We start from the raw sequence: 17,548 nt of genomic DNA, 5'->3' as shown, positions 1-17,548 counted from the left end.
CCTGTCTGACAGGATAGTTTTAATAAACTGTGGAGTCCCAACAGGCTCTGGCGGCTAGATGTATGTACAGGAGGGCCGTATCTGTCTCCTGCCTCCCCGCCACAGGCTGAAGCTCCTGGAGAGATCACACCTAGGGTCTGACAACATAGGAGCCCTGCAAGAGAGCAACCTAGTCATGGATATTTTTGTGGCAAAGACAGGTCGGCTGGCAATCTACCCTTATTTCCACAGGGCTGTTGCCTCCCCAACCTCACCTGTGCAACGGGAGTCTCATCACTGCCATCAACAGGACCAACCTTCTTAGCCTACACCTGAGGACCTAAGGTTGGCTCCAATTTCTACCTGCTGCCCGACCCAAGTCCTGAGGGAGGGAACTGGTGTCCCAGGTGGAAAGCTGACACCAGCAGGCCTCATTAAAGAACGTGAGGGTTTGGCAGCATTGTCCTTTGGGGGACAGTGGCAGGAGCCAACCTTACCCACCCGGTTTGCGCCTCACCTTTCTCCAGCTGCCCTGGGATGAGGGTGAAGTTCTTGCACACACACAGCCTCAATAACTTGGGCACAAAGGGCACTTTCTGGGACACCACAGGTTTGCCACCCATGGATTTAGGCCCTGGTGAGGCACAGCTAGAGGCTGCTCCGAATGAGCCTGCCCAAGCCCCTCCGCCCTGCAGTGGACCATGTCTCCACAACCCTTGGGGAGTTGAGCCCTACCCCTTCCTCCCCAAGTCACAAGTACATATCCAGGTGCACAAAGGAGACCTGGTCCAATCTAAGTTTAGTCTTCTGTACCCTGGTGACCCTCATGTGTACACACTGGCCCACAGCGTTGGCAGGTGAACTCCCTACATGGTCAGTCAACCAGGGGGCTTCTGTTGGCAAGCACGGTGTTCGTGTTAGCTTGGACACCTTTCACAGTTCCTTCTTACCAAGCAACGGATCCAGACTCTAATTTCAACACTGTCACCTTCCACATGGATAGTGATTGGGAACAGAATCTTGCAGAGCATCGGTCTTCTGATTCACATAGTCCCCCATTGCCAATCCCTTAGGGCAAACAGTGGGGCCAGGAGACATCTTTGTGCCCTCAGCCCCCACAGGATAAAGACGTGTCATCTAATTCCCAACCTAGACTAGGTTCTTCACATGAACCATTTTTACAGGGAAGTCCCAAGTACCCCTCCACTGTCCTAGCTGTCCTCCAAAGCTTCCAACTGAACAGCAGTCTCTTCCTCCCAAGTGTCAACACCTGCCTCCCTTTCTCTCATCTGGGATTCTCGATGTCCCTCCCACGCCTCCTCCACACGGGAAGCCTGTGCTGCTTTTCCAACCAGAATCCCTGGGGAATGCAGACGGCCCAGGTGATGGCTAAGGGATTGCCCCATGTCTCAGACCTCAGCTCAGCTTTCCAGTGTCTGGAAAGAACAGTGACTTGCTGCTGGTGCCCACTTACTCGTCCCCCACCCGTGTGACCCCACTTTCTGTAGCTGTGGTCACAGGGGTGTGGCAGGGTGTAGCATGCCTGTTTAACCATTCAGCACTACTGCTGCATCATCCGTGGCATTAACAGTGATTCACTGTAATTTTGCAAAAACTTAGAAACTGAAGAGTGTTAAAGTATGTATCCTCTGACTTTATTATAGTCTCAGAGACCTCGTGGAATTACGCTAAGGACACAGGAATTTGGTTGCACAGATTTAGGTAAAGAGCAAATGCTCACAAGAAGAAAGTATTTACCAAGGTTAGAACCTGGCTGGCCAATCTGTAACTGCACATACGTGGAGTCATTAGTTATGTACACTTGTTTTATTCATAATTTGTCATGTTTGGGATTACCAAAGTAATTCTAATGATGGCTGAATATAACAAAAAAAATCTTTTACCTCATCGTAAGACATCCACTGATCCATCTCATTCAGTACAATAGTCAATGTTAAAAGGAACATAAAACAAACATGCACACCATGGCACGGTTTTCATAAACGTCTATTTCATCATTGGTGGGTAGCACATTTAACAGTTAAATGCATTTAAATAATGTATGGGTGGCTGCACGACCGCAGCACTGATAACTGGAAACCAGCCAACAGGAAACTGTCTAAATATTTAAAATACAGCTCTTCGTTAATCACCCTTTGATTTCATCACCTTCTGGGGGGAAGGGGAGCCTGCTGGTCACACGGAAACATTAAGGCCAAATCTGATATCCATTCCCAGAGGTTTCTTTCAACTGGATTAAGCCTCTAGTTCCAAGGCAAGCCCAAGTTTGTGGCCTCCAGCATTAAAACTCTTCCCATCCACCAGAGCAGACAAGGTAAGCTTCACACCTGTAAACAAAGCAAAGCACCATGGTGAGCCTGCCTCAGCCACCACCACACTAACTAATCCCAGCCAGCAGAGGGCACTGGAAGAACCGAATACTAGGAATAATGGAAAAATGTTCATTTTAAGCATAAAAGGTTAGTAACAAATTCAAAGCATTCTAAGCTGTAATCATGGTCAGTATACTACCCAGACTAGACACCACTGAAAAGGCTAGACTGTACCTGAACCCTGTTAGGTCTCTGGGGACCAGTAGGAAGTGCACATTAGGTAAGTAAATAATGCTAATTAGGGGGTGTTCGGCATGTCAGCAGTAACAGGCTCTTTAGTGCTCACTTTTAAGTTTTAGGCATGGGAAGTGGGGTCCCCATTAGGAAAGCGGGACCACCAGGGCTTGAGGACCTTGTCTGTCAACGGCTCTAAGTGCACCAGAACCCAGTAGAAACAGAGCTCTCCACCTGGGACCTACCAGTGACAACCCACACCTGCGCTGGCTTGACTCAAGCGGCTCTGCAACCTCCTACCTGAAGGAGACAGACTGCAGAGGACCAGCTAAAGCACCGAGTGAACTCTGGTCCAAGATAGCACTTAGCTACAGTGGGTTAGACGGTAAGGAGGGGGGCTCTTTAGAGTGAGCAGGGTGAGGAGGAGGAGGAGGTCCTGATAAGCTGTAACTTCCCAGGACTAACAACACCACTACAGCCTTGAAAGGCTCACAAAATAAACTAAAAAAAAAAATAATAATTCTGAAAATACTGGAAAAAAAAATGGAGTTGCAGCTGGGCAGTGGTGGTGCACACATTTAATCCCAGCACTTGGGAGGCAGAGGCAGGCGGATCTCTTGTGAGTTCAAGGCCAGCCTGATCTGCAGAGTGAGTGTCAGACAGGCTCCAAAGCTAGAGATAACCTGTCTTGGGGGGAAAAGAGAAAGGGGGGGGGGGACTGGAGAGATGGCTCTGCAGTTCTAGAGGCCCTGGGTTCAATTCCTAGCACCCACATGGTAGCTGTAGTCCCATGGGATCCAATGCCCTCTTCCAGTGTGCAGATATACAAGTAGATAAAACACCCATACACTTAAATGAATCTTTTCTAAAAGGGGAAGGGGTTATAAAAACAATCCCACTTATCAACAATACTTACCAGGCCTCAAAGTCTGAGTATAGCCCACTCCAATTAAACTAGAGTTGTTGACCTTTGCCTAGAAAGAGAGAAAAACATTTCTGAAGGGAGACAAAGCTCTTGGATGTTCCCCATCATGGAACTAGAGATACAGAGCCCAGGGCTTTATTTAACTCAACTGGATACTAAAATTTACTATCGTTATTAAGCAAACATCAAGTGTCACTTAAAAATTAGATGTTACACTCAGGAGGCAGAGGCAGGCAGATCTCTGTGAGTTCGAGACCAGCTTGGTCTACCGAGCGAGTTCCAGGACAGAGTCCAAAACAATACAGAGAAACCCTGTCTCAAAAAACCAAAAAAAAAAAAAAAAAAGATGTTAACTCAAAAATCAAATTTTATGTAGTGCATTTTGTACACCCGTATTATCCACACAGCATAAAAACCACTCAAAGTCACCTTTGTTGAGTCTAATCTAAGCACAAAGGCCAATATGTGGCTGATGACACCTACCAGACCACTAGAGGTAAGGGCCATCCTTGAAATGTGAGGTGTTTATAAGCTCATGGCTTAGACACATCACTACTTCCAGGGCTCCTCCTCAATTCTCCACAGCTCCACTCCTTCCTCACACTCTCACCTCCAAGTTGCAGGACTTTGGCTGTAACTAGTCAGGGCCTCCTGATGAGGCTCCAGTGGGGCCCTGACACTGTGTATCACAGTCCTGCAAAGGCTGACAGGAATGCCTGGGAGCACACTTCTAATACCAGTCTCCACTACCCCAGCTAAGGTCTTCACTAGACCACCTAGATTATTAGCAGATAACCAAGCCTTTTACATTGTATCCTAATGTTACCTATGTGAGTGTTGCATCATTTGTAGCTATCCAGGAAAACTTGCTGCCTGTCAGCTACAGCACAGATATGCTTGCAACTTACCCTCAACCCCAGAGCCTAGACAGGCAACCAGGCTCTGCAGTACCCTGAGGGCTACAGTATAAAGCTAACATCTTGCTGTGAACACAACAGATCTGGAATGATTGCATGACTCTATTCTTATAATGTAAACATCAAAACACAGCCAAGACACTTCTGGGTGTCACTGCTCTGCTGGGGCATCAAACAGCCCCACTTGGATGGGACATGCTGTCATGTTTCCACAATGACTGGCAACAGTCACTCACTGACACCTAGGTCCCAAGCCAGCCTCCCATGGAACTGGCATCCAATCTGTTATGACTCCACAAGCATACATCTGAAGAGAACAGCAACATAAGAGAACAGGGCGCTGCATGGAGTGCTTTACTAGTGGTTAGACACAGTAGGGAGTCACTACTGTGTCACTGACTTGTCAGAGAGAGAAGCATTCTGGGTATTTTTCACTTTACACTGTTTGATTATAAATGTGCTATCATAAAACAAAGACAGGATTAAACATACCTGCTTAAGGTATCAAAACACTGTCCTTGAGGGTCAAGAGTGCTCTATGAAACGGAAATAACTCTCCTGGACTGTTTAACAACTTCCTGTCATGCCCAGTCCATATGGTACAGATAGTCCCTGACACAGAGTAACTGCTACTCATCTGCAGGAATGGAAGCCAACCCCCTGTCCCTCAGAGCACACTCTCTTCCACCTCAAGCCACTACGACTAAAGACATAAACAGGAGAAAGAGCCAAGAATCAGACAAGAGTGGCCAACCATCTGCCCTTAGAAGTGCGGGAAGTAGGGCCTAGAGGTGCAGTAAGATGTTCTGCTCACCTAGACACTGGGTCCAGTCCTGGCTTTACTCCTCTTTCCCCGCTCCCTCCCACAAGAAAACCCAGAATATTAAGTCCTTTCTCTTGTCAAACTCCAGTCTCCTCACCTGTAAAAATGGCTAGACCAAATCTGAAGATATTTCATAAACCATTAAAAAGATAAAAATCAAAGAAAGTACTATTATTCCCCAACACAAGTAAACTGCCCAGGACTCCAAACACAGGTTACCTGGAGCTTAGGCAGTCTTGGGGGAATCAGAGATATTAGCCATCCTAATTCAGCAGCTCTCAAAGGGAAATGAATCTGTGATTGCTTACTTACCTTTCTACTGCTGTGACGAGACACCCCAAACAAGGTGACTTATAAAAGAACATTTAATCTGGGGCTACTGGTTTCAGAGGGTGCGTCCATGACCTTCTGGGAAGCTCGGCAACAGGCAAGCAGGCCCGGCACTGAGCCTACACCTGAACCACACGACAAGGCAGAGATCTAACTGGGAATGACTGGGCTTCTGAGGCCTCAAAACTGCCAAGTTTTGTCACACCCCCTCCAACAAGGCCACACTTCCTAATCTGTCCCACCAAGTGGGGACCGAGCATTAAAATATATTAGCATATGGGAGTCATTCTCATTCAAATCACCAGTGATCTAATTTGAAAGTCAAACCTCTATCAGTTTCCATAGAAAAAGCAGCACTCCAATTCTAATCCCAGCACATATTCAGACACAGACTGTGTGAAGCACACGCAAGCTTCCCACACCATCCAGTATAGCCAAAGAGTAAGTAATTCCCACAACCAGAAACCCCATTGTAAGCTGAAGTACTCACAGAAATGGAAGCTGTAGGATCCAACTGGTATTTAGCTGCAATGCCAAAACGAGTGCAGTTGGTACCTGATGTCCAAGCAAGGTTTACTGAAGTGTCAAAATCTTCACATACTTTCTGATAAATTGATCCTCCAAATTCTGTCCCATTATTGCTATAAGATATTTTGAATTAGAATCTAGAATAGACAATGTAACCACTTCTAAGGCACAGGGTAGTACTGCAGCATTACATGTTAATATAAGCCACTACCAGAACTGAGCAGTAGAATAGTGGGAGAATGCTTGCCTAGTAATACTGCAGCATTACATGTTAATATAAGCCACTACCAGAACTGAGCAGTAGAATAGTGGGAGAATGCTTGCCTAGTATGCAAGAGCTAGCTGGTCTATAAAGTTCTACTGAAAACTTGAAAGTTCTGTCTGGCTTGCCTGACACTCAAATTCATGGCAATCCTTCTGCCTCAGCCTCGTGCTTTTAATGATTTATTTTTATTTTATGTACATTGGTGTTCTGCCTGCATATATGCATGTGTAAGGGTATCAGGTGCTCTTAACTGCTGAGCCATCTCTCCAGCCCAGCCTCATGTTGTCTAGGACAGGGCCGCTATGTTTTCCTGGCTCTCCTGAAACTCACTATGTAGACTAGACAGACCAGGCATCCTTCTGCTTCTGTCTCCTGAACGCCGGGATTAAGGTGTGTAATGCACGCACATGCACACACACACACACACACACACACTCACACACAAGAAACTGTGCATCAAAACATAAAGATTATATACCTAGGCAAGGCAGGGATGCTGTGAGATTACACTGTGTAAAGATGTGTCACTGTGATTGGTTTAACAAAAAGCTAAACAGCCAACAGCTAGACATGAGGTATAGGTGGGACTTCCAGACAGAGAGCTCTGAGGAAAAGGGAGTCACCAGCCAGAGGCAGAGGAGAGGCGTATGGCAGGAGACACATGGCAGCAAATAGATGAATAGAAACAGGTTAATTGAAGTTTATGTAAGAGCTAGGTAGAAACAAGCCCAAGGTAAGGTCAAGCTTTCATCATTAGTAAAAGTCTCTGTACATTATTTGAGAGCTGACTGGTGGGACAAACTTGTTACATGGGGCTAAAGGAGACTTAAAAATACTGGATCTAGAACCAGAGAGAGATGGCTTATTGGGTCTTAAGGCCCTTGCCACCAAGCCTGAGGACCTGAGTTCAATCCCTGAGACATTCAGTTTTCCACAGTTAAACTCCATATGTGCTGTAACATAACAAATAGATAAATATTAAAAAAAAACCAAGATTATGTGGTAGCTAGTAGGATTATGGGAAATGGTTCTTTTTTGTGTTTCTGTTATTTACCAGTATACTGTTTTGTCATGGAAAAAACAGTTAAGCCCTTTTCTGTGTAAACTAACTTGAGTTGAGTAAAAAAAATGCTATACACTTTTTTTTTTTTTTTTTTGGTTTTTTCGAGACAGGGTTTCTCTGTGTAGTTTTGGAGGCTGTCCTGGCACTCGCTCTGTAGACCAGGCTGGCCTCGAACTCAGAGATCCGCCTGCCTCTGCCTCCCGAGTGCTAGGATTAAAGGCGTGCGCCACCAACGTCCGGCTACACTTTTTTTTTTAACGAAAGGAGCTTACTATGTAGTTCTGGCCAGCCGAGAATTCACTATGAAGACTAAGATGGCCTCAATCTCAGAAAGATAGAGCCACCTCTGCCTCCCAATGCTAGGATTAAAGATAAGATGCACCACATGACTGGACATGCTAAGATACACATGCCTGGTAGTCATGTCACAGAAAGCTCTGGCCTAACCTCTTCTAAAGCATCTCAACCCCTCAGGATGTGAGCACGCACTCTCAGTGTCCACTATATGCTTCTGAGGAGCACCCCATGTCAGATACCCTTTAAATTAAACATAAACCAAAGAAATGACATCACACACCACCCTGAAAGCCTACAGAGAAATGCTTACACATTAGTATGTAGCTGGAAGTCCCCAGTCCTGTAGCCCACTGCAAAGTTACTTCTAGTCAGCTTTGACTTGGCACTGTCAAAGGTCATCTGGTACCCAGCAAGCCAGCCCTCGTAACCAAAGACAGCTGAGCCATGGATGGCAGGTCCAGCAAAATCAAAGTCAACATCACAGCCAAGGTTTATACACTCCCTCTTGTAAGCAGACTTGATTTTACCACTTTTCTTTCTGGAAAAAAATAAAAGACTGATTTGAAACTGATGCCAGTAACAAAGATTTATATACCCAACTCTACATGGTAGGCATGAGACAGATTTAAACAAACCACAGTATGACAATTTTAGGGCTAAAAACAACCAAAAAAGTTAAAATAAACCCACGTGGGGTGGGGTGATGGGACTGTCCCACCACAGGAAAAGTGCTTTGTAAAACTAACAGTCACAAAAGCTAGGAAGCAATTAGCAATGCCACAATGAAGAGGCCAATTTCTGAAGCAAGTCAATGGTGGCAAGCAGGGTTCAAAAGCAGATAGTGGCCGCTACAGTGACCTACGGACACCTGCGGTGACACCTACAGAAACCTGCTGTGACCTATGGAAGCCTGTAAAAACGTAAGTGCTTACCCTGTGTTTGGTGAAAAGGTAGTATCAAATGTCAGCTTCAAACCTTGGCATATCTATTTTAGGAGAAAAAGAGCTTATGAGATTTTGTTCTGCTTTATTTCCTCTTTGAAATACAAAAACGACACAAAAGTGGAGTCTATGAAACACTACCTGGTCTTCAATTGCAATCTCTGTCCCCAGAGTGTTATCGGTGTTCCACTTTTCTGTGAAAGTCAGACCATACTCACACCATTTATATTTGGTCTCCAAGGTCCCGCTAACTTTACCAGTGTCCGTATTAGATGAACCAGATGTTGAAAATTCCTAAGAAGACAATAAACGACTTCATGAATGTCTGCTAAGCCTGGAAGAATCCACTGCCTAACTTATTCGACACTCCTAACTTTACACTATGCTACTTCAAGCAAACTCAACAGTAACCAACTAGCCTGACTGACTGATCCCACTCGAATGCCGTCTCACACTTCTAATGATCAATAAAGACTAATATGGGGGGACGGCTCGCTGGGTATAGAGGCTTACTGACAAGCCACCTCTAAACCCACCCGGCAGGAAGAGACTTGCAAGCTGTCCCCTCACCGCACACGCACACCGTGACACATGTCCCTGCACATACACATAATCCACACACAAAATGTGAAAATTTTAAAGTAAAATTTGGGCCCACCAATCCCAATATTCTTCTTTTTTCCTCTTTAAAGAATTTTTAGTTTGCATATGTATGTGAATATTAAGTGCAGATGCCTTGAAAGCCAGAGTCATCTGACTTCGCTGACGCTGAAGTCACAGGTGATTGTGAGCCATCTTATGGGTGGTTAGGAAGAAGTAGGTAGGGCCCTCTGCCCTGAGAGGGGCACCCACTCTTACGCTCTGCTTTTCTGAAGTGAGTCTTCACTAGGTCTCATGCCTTCCACAACTCACCTATCTTCTTTCTGCTGTCTGTTCTTGTCTCAGTGTACGGCCCTGGCTGTCCTGGAATTCACGCTTTGTAGACCAGGCTGGCTTGATCTGCCTTCCTCTGCCTACCTAGTGCTGGGATTAAAGGTGCGCACCACCATACCTCTCCCAACTCAGTCTTTTCATGGGACAGGAGATGGCTCTAAGCAGTGAAGAGTGCCTGTTGCTCTTGCAGAGGACCCAGGTCTGATTCCTAGCACCCAGAAGGCACTTAACAGTCTGTAACTCCAATCCAGAGTCTCCACCACCCTCTTCTGGCCTCTATGGGTACTGCACACACATGATACAGAAACACATGCAGGCAAAAAACAACCATACACATAAAATAAAAATAAGTCTTTTACCCTGGCAGTAGTGGCACACGTCTTTAATTCCAGCACTCAGAGGCAGAGGCAGGTGGATCTCTGTGAGTTTAAGGCCAGCCTGGTCTACAGAGCGAATTCCAGGACAGGCTCCAAAGCTACAGAGAAACCCTGTCTCAAAACAACTGAAAAAAAAAAAAAGTGGTGGAGCTTCTTGGTTTTTAGTCATAAATAATACAAACTATGTGTGTCAGCAGCAAAAAAAAAAAAAAAAAAAAAAAAAAAAAGAAAGTTTAGCCTTGAACTAGAAAAATAGCCAGTGAGTAAACATTCTTGCTGCTCTTGCAGATGACCCCCATTTGGTTCCCAGCATCCACATGGTAAGTCACAACCATCTACAACTCCAGTTCCATGAAAACTGACACCAGGCACACAGAGACATACAGGCAAACACTTACACATGTGAAATACAAACACTTTTAATTAAAAATAAATATTTTTTACTGTAAACTATTCCTTTTATTTTATATATATATATTTTTTTATTTAAATTTAAATTAGAAACAAGGTTGCTTCACATGTCAATTCCAGGTCCCTCTCCTTTTCCCTCCCTTCCTCCCATGCCCTCCCACCAACCCCCTCAATATCCCCTCATTTCCCCAGGGAGGGTGAGCCCTTCATGGGGGTGTCCATAGTCTGTCATTTCATCCAGGGCAGGGCCTAGAACCTCCCCCAAGAGCTGAACTCAAGAAATCCAGTGACAGAAAGGGAGGACTGATGACCAAAGGGGCTAAGACTGGGCTGGTTTAACCCCCAGAAACAACTGACCTGACAAGGGTTAGCTCTTGAATCCCAGACTGATGGCTGGGAATCCAGCATGGGACTGATCAAGAACCCCCTGAACGTGGTTGTCAGTGAGGAGGCCTGGGTGATCTATTGAGCCTTGGGTGGTAGATCAGTATTTATCCCGGGTGTTGGGCACCCATCCAACAATGAGAGATGCAGTCTCACCCTGGACTCTTAAAAATAAACCTTAAAAAAAGGTTTTTTGGGGTTTTTGGTTTTTTGAGACAGGGTTTTAACCATGTGTTTGAACACATCTGCCAGTCCCTTGGGGCAGGCACACCAGGTGAGAGGGGAGTCCAGAGGGAGGCTGTGTCTTGGAATTCTGTAGATGACCGAGCATCTGTCTTTATGAAGCACACACTGCATGTGAATGAAATGTCCCAGGATAAAATGCAGCCTTCCAGCAGCCTGTCAGAGCTGACTTAGGGCTTCTGCATCAGGGTCTCTACACCTGTTCACTGGAAACCATGGCTAAAATAGATTGATCTAAATTTTGTTTTAAGTTTACCAGAAATCATGATTCCTGCAGAGTTGAGAAATATTAGAAACTGCCAAGTTCCGCCTACTACCACACACCCATCAGTCCCTAAGATCAAGGGCCAGTCTAAGGAATGCCAACGAATACTCAAGAAGCAAGGTCAGCATCAGCCCATAGGACAAACTGGATGAAAGAAACCGACAAGAAAGCCATTTACTCCAGCACCATGAGCTTCTACACTTGGGGTAGCCTGAGCATCTCTGCAGTTCAAGAAAGAAAAGGGCCGCTGGGCAGTGGTGGTGCATGCCTTTAATCCCAGCTCTAGGAAGGCAGAAAAAAGGAAGACTTTTGGCTTATAAGTCTATAAATCTAGTGCTTGTTCTCAGCTTACAGTTTGTCTTTATGACTCAGTTACACTCCCTGTCTAAAAGTAAGCTTTTTAAAAACAAGGATAGGGCTGGAGAGATGGCTCAGAGGTTAACAGCGCTGACTGCTCTTCCAGAGGTCCTGAGTTCAATTCCTAGCAACCACATGGTGGCTCACAACCATCTGTAATGAGATCTGGTTCCCTCTTCTGGCATGCAGACATACATGGAAGCAGAATGTTGTATTAATAAATAAATAAATCTTTAAAAAAATAAAAACAAGGATGGTGTACTTATTTTAGGGTAACATACATGTACAACATATTTAAAACCCTGTAGGCTGAAAATAAAGATTAGTAGTAGAAATGCAAGGCCCTGGTTTCAATCTCCAGCAACGGTGAAAAATATTAACAATCAGTTAACTAGTATTCTGTGACCCCCTAACCCAACCAAGTCAGTCACTCAACCATCACCAAATATTTAGACTTCGGGGGCTAGAGAGATGGCTTAGTTGTTAAAAACTAGCTGGTCTTCCAGAAGTCCTGAGTTCAATTCCCAGCAACCACATGATGGCTCACAACCTTCTGTAATGAGATCTGGTGCCCTCTTCTGGCCTGCAGAGGTATATGCAGACAGAACATTATACAGATAATAAATAAATAAACCTTTAAAAAAAATTTAGACTTCTTTGCAAACCAAGGAAACCACAGAACAGAACAATATAACACTCCATAAATGCAATAGATCTGAGCATTAAGAATCCCCACCAGGAACAACTTTAATAAATACCAGTTATATTCAGAACAGCATACATTTATCACAATGCCCAATAATCATAGTTTAGCATGTACACAGTACACCCATCCCTGAATCTTGAACCAAAAAATTTTAGAGAAAGAAAAAAAGCATACAATATAATATTTTACTTTATCCTTGTTTTAACAACTGGGGAGGATCAACACATAAGTAATATTCAGGTGAGGACAGAGGTATGTAGACATCTCCATGACTGTTAGGATATAGCCATTATATTAAATGATCAGTGTGATCAAATAAATAAGTTACTATTAAGCCCAAACTCTGACAGGTATTAGGAGAAAGGGTTACAAGAACCTGGGTTACAAGCTTCTGACCTTCAAGCTTGTAAATCTACCTAAGTATACAGTCCCAAATAACCAATGTCTACCCCACTTCTTTGTGCAATCATAGTAACACACACACACACACACACACACACACACACACACACAGATACACACACAGGAATATATAACAAAACTACATGAAAATCAGGAATCATATCCCAAATCAATAAATCAGATTACATGCAAATCACTCAAAACCTTTAGTCCCGGCACTCCTAGGCAAAGGTAGGCAAATCGCTTGAGTTTGAGGCCAGCCTAGTCTTTTTTTTTTTTTTTTTTTTTGGTTTTTCGAGACAAGGTTTCTCTGTGGCTTTGGAGGCTGTCCCGGAACTCACTCTGTAGACCAGGCTGGCCTCGAACTCACAGAGATCCGCCTGCCTCTGCCTCCCAAGTGCTGGGATTAAAGGCGTGTGCCACCAACGCCCGGCTGAGGCCAGCCTAGTCTTTAAAGAGTTCTAGGACAGCCTCCAAAGTCACAGAGAAACCTTGTCTTCAAAAATAAAAAACAAACAAACAAACAAAAAAAACAAATTAACTTCTGCCTCCTTAAGGCAAAACAGCTACAGACATTTATAGGCTAAGAAATCAGGGGCTGGAGGGAGACTCGGAGCACTGACTGCTCTTCCAGAGGACCTTGGTTCAATACATGGTGGCTCACAGCCATAATGAGGTTCAATGCCCTCTTCTGGCTTGTAGGCACACATGCAGACAGAACATGCTATACACTGAATAAGTAACTATTAGACAAAAATTGAAAGCTGCAGAACTCATTAGTCACTCACCACACCGCTGCATGACTTTGTTTTCACATCCAGCTTCACCAACCCAAAGCCTTCAAAAAACAGAGAGCAAAGACATGACTAGTCTGCAAATATATACATACCCGTTATTCTTATTCACGTCACATTTAAAACTATCCCAATGTCCAGGGGAACAAAAGTGTGCGGTGCCAAGGGCTTGCAGGGCACTTAAAAGCAGTCAGCTGCCTAGCACTTCCTGACACACCCTCTCCAAGTCACTTTTTAAATGTTTAATCCCAGCACCAGGGAAGCAGAGGCAGGTGGATCTCTGAATTTGAGGCCAGCCTGGTCTACAGAGCTGAGTTCCAGGACAGGCAGGGCTACACAGAGAAACCCTGTCTGGGGAAAAAAAAAAATCACTTCCTCAGAATAGCCTATTGTTTATGACTACACGTTAAAAACATTTATCCCAAAGGAGTAGGAGAAGGGGTATGTGCAACAACTTTCAAGAAAACTCAATCAAAAAGCCCACAAGCCCTGAAGGCTTCAGTCCCACCAGGAGCCACAAACACAAAATGAAAACAGTAATTCAGGGCAGCTCTACTCAACCAAGGCCTGTGCTGTCAATAAAGAGAAAGAGAGAGAGAAAAAAAAAAACAAGCTTCTTGAAGGGTGGTGCACACCTTTAATCCTGGCACTTGGGAGGTAGATCTCAGTGAGTTCGTGGCCAGCCTGGTTTATAGATGCGAGTTGAGAAAAAAAAAAAAAAAAAACCCAGGACCCAAAAGTACAAGCTTTTCCCTTAAAAGGTTAGAATTCATAAACTTGGACCTGAAGAAAAGCTAGGGTACGGTGGGGTGGGGCAGTCTGACATATAAAATGCATCTGGCAGAAGCATTAAACCAGCAGGGTACTCAGTCTGTAAAAGCATGTCAATTTCCTGAAGGGATGCAAACACACATCTTCCCTTCTAAGCTAAAATTAAAAGTCCTTACCAAATCCTTTGTTGAAAATATCTCTGGCAGCTTTGCCAAGGTCAGCATAGGATGGAGGGATACACATTGCTGGTAAAAAGAAACATTCTATAGTTATCATGACTGGACTATGACCTACTGCTAATGTTTACATTCAAGCAGACCAATGGGAATCACACCACTTTAAGTAGCCATCTGTAACAATAGTTTACTTCTGAATAGCTATGTGGCAATATAAACCTGCGACAGTTCCCCAGATCGTTTTTCATGGGGTAGGGGCAAGCCTATTAATTCCTAAACTTAATGTCTACTTCACAACTCTAGTACAAGTGTACACACCCTTGCCAGAATTCAAGTGGACCGACTGATTTAACTAAGACGAAAACCAAAACTTAGGATGAGGCATTTTCCCCCTAGCAAAGCGCCCGGTACACCTTCCAAGAACAAAACCAGCCCTCAGGCGGAAACTAACACTCCGGGAAGTGGCATCTTGAGACCGTAAGGGAGGGAAATACAGCCGTCTATGTTTCCGTCAAGTGTCTACAGCAACTAGACATCAGACGGCACTTTAAACACACTAAATACGACTCCCAAGTACTCCGCCGGCGCGGTGAGGCTGCAGGGCGAGGGACGAGAGCCGCGGCGGCCGCTCATTCATTCGAGGGGCACACCCACGCCCTGAGGACCACGTGTGGTGACCTCGCGGTGCACTCCGTCTCCGCGGGCAGGGGACAGCTACTTCCTCTTGCAGAAGAGGGGCTGATGCACTTCTCCGAGGCGGAATTCCACACCCAGTGGCTGATGTTTTGCTTCCGGACGAGTGAACGACGCGTCCGAAAGCAGAGGGGTGGGCCCGGCCGGGGGCCAACGCCCCGGGCGCGAGCACCGCGCACCCCACCCCCTCCCCTCCCCCGGCGCCGCGTCCGCCAGCAGGGGCGCGGCGGGACGCGTTAGCGGGGAGGCCTCCCGGGTCCCTGCAGGCGGGGGAAGGGGGTCGCGGCGGGGCCGGCCCGGTCCCCACGGCAGGCGCGCCTGCTCGTCTACTCACGCCGTGGGCATGTCCGTACACAGCAGTCCGCCATGGCGACGCCGCGGGGAAGGGGAGACCTGCGGAAGGGACGAGAAGCGCGGTCAGGGGCGGCCGGGGGCCCCCAGGGGGCCGGGGCCGGGGCCGCTGCGGCCATCTTAGGGGGGCAGAGCCGCCCCGAGTCCGCGGCGGCTGCCGGCCCGGCCGAGGCCCCCGGGGCCGGGCGTGAGGGGAGCGGCGCCGCGGTACCTGCGGGTGTCCCGAGGGGCGTCGTCGCCGTCACCGCCGCCGCCGCCGCCGCTCCGCTCGCAGCTGAGGCCGCTCCGCTAGCCGGGGATCGCGCTGCGGCCGCCGCGGCTGGAGGGCGAAGTGAAGGAGACACCGTTGCGCCCCGCCGCAAGCCCGGCCTCCCCCAGCCAGGACCCCGCCGCGGCCGTCCGGGCTGCCCGCCGCGCCTGTCCTCGCCGCGCCGCCCGCCGCCCACTCGCACCTGCTCCGCGGCGGCCACGCGGGTCGAGGGCACGGTGATTCCCCCCGGCGTGAGCTGTCTCGGACCGTCCGGCGGGGACGGGGCGAGAGGGAGCTGGCGGGCCACGGGTCAGGCAGTGTCCGGGGCAGCCCCAGAAGCGAGGGCCGGGGAACGGCGGAGGCGGCGCAACGGCACCCGCGCGGTCAGGGTGGGACGGGCCGGCCGCGCGCGTCACGACGGGCGGGGCGGGGCGAGCCCCCCCGCGGTCACGTGCGCCCCTCCGCCTCCGGGCCGGGCGGAGAACGTGCGAGCCGTCACCGCCTCCCCGGGACGTCCGAACCCGGGAGGCTGGAGTGAGGTTCGCTGCGCCATCTGCAGCCTCCGTGCCCCCCACCCCCACCCCGGCTTGCCCTCGCCGCTGCGGCGTCGCCCTCCGGAGGGGCTGGGCTCCGGAGGGACGAGCCCGAGCCGCTCTCAGTGGGCTCTGCTCCGAGAGCCTGTCGTGCAGAAGCCATGCTCCAGTAGGGGGACGACAGGCGACAGGCTTCCCCTGGTTGAGAGGCCCGGAGAGGACGCGGGAAGAACTGTAGGGTTCCCGTTGACCACCCGTTAGAATGCTGCAGCAAGAATGAGGAAGCAGCCGGCCCTGGCTCTTAGGAAGCAGGGAGGCTGAGCTACAGCATGAGGCAAACGGGGAAGGGGGGGAGAAGAAATGTGCAAGATAATAGAGATAGACGCGGGAGGACCTGAGCTCGGATCCCCAGTCCACACATTAAAAGCCAGTAGTAGCCCCAGAAAGAGCAGCAAGAGGGTCGCTGGGGTTCTTTGCCCACCTGGTCCACAAACAGCATGCTCTAAGTTCAGTAACAGATTCTGACTCAAGGGGGTAAGGTGAAGAGCAATAGAGGCGATCAGAAATGCTCTGGTCTCAGGCGTAAGAGTGGAATACCTCTATACACACACACCACCTATACAGAACATTACAAATGAACACAATTGAGGCTTCAACTCAATAAAACTCAGGTAGTTTAGCCCGTGAGCCTCAGTTTCCTCGTCTCCAAGGTGATGTTCAAAAATGTTTAATAGCCATACGGTTGGACTGAGAGCAAAGACTCCATGTACAACCCAATTATCGCTGAACGCTTCCTCTACTCGAGGCCTTCGCCAATCCAGAACCAAGTTTACTAGCAATCTTGCCTAGTCATGACTGAGGTTGTGTTGTAAAAAGTTAAATGGGGCTGGGCGGTGATGGTGCAGGCCTTTAATCCCAGGCGTGCAGAACTCTCTGAGTTCGAGACCAGTCTGATCTACAGGAGCTAGTTCCAGGACAGCCTCCAAAGCCACAAAGAGAAACCTTTTCAAACCTTGTCTGAAAAAACAAAAACAAAAAAGTTAAATGGGAAGAGTCGTCGTGTCCTTGTGTCTAGGTCATCAGGTTCCTGCACCTGACAGGCTCCTTCATTCAAGCTCAGGCAGGTTGGTCTGCAATGGACCTGGCCAATAGGAGACAGCCTACCCTAGCTGATACCTTTGCAAGGCCACCCCATCCATTTGTCTCAATACCACCTACCAAAACAGTCATTCTGCTAAATTAATTATCTCAAATTCCTAAAGCAGGA

At 47.5% G+C, this 17,548-nt stretch overlaps 1 protein-coding gene across 1 annotated transcript; it reads right to left on the bottom strand.

The window, feature by feature from the left end:
- Positions 1-1,791: 1,791 nt before the first annotated feature.
- Positions 1,792-15,851, bottom strand: Vdac2 (voltage dependent anion channel 2). The gene is made up of 10 exons (XM_040735875.1): positions 15,710-15,851; positions 15,482-15,540; positions 14,455-14,523; positions 13,502-13,551; positions 8,777-8,929; positions 8,627-8,679; positions 8,005-8,232; positions 6,032-6,182; positions 3,463-3,520; positions 1,792-2,327 (listed from the first exon to the last, which is right to left on the bottom strand). Exons 2-10 carry the CDS (start codon positions 15,513-15,515, stop codon positions 2,236-2,238), a joined length of 888 nt encoding a protein of 295 aa, XP_040591809.1. The 5' UTR covers positions 15,516-15,540; positions 15,710-15,851; the 3' UTR covers positions 1,792-2,235.
- Positions 15,852-17,548: the final 1,697 nt, after the last annotated feature.

Source organism: Mesocricetus auratus, unplaced genomic scaffold (genome assembly GCF_017639785.1).
Source record: "Mesocricetus auratus isolate SY011 unplaced genomic scaffold, BCM_Maur_2.0 Super-Scaffold_100053, whole genome shotgun sequence".
Taxonomy (NCBI): Eukaryota; Metazoa; Chordata; class Mammalia; order Rodentia; family Cricetidae; genus Mesocricetus; species Mesocricetus auratus.
This window is presented reverse-complemented; position numbering and strand designations above follow the sequence as displayed.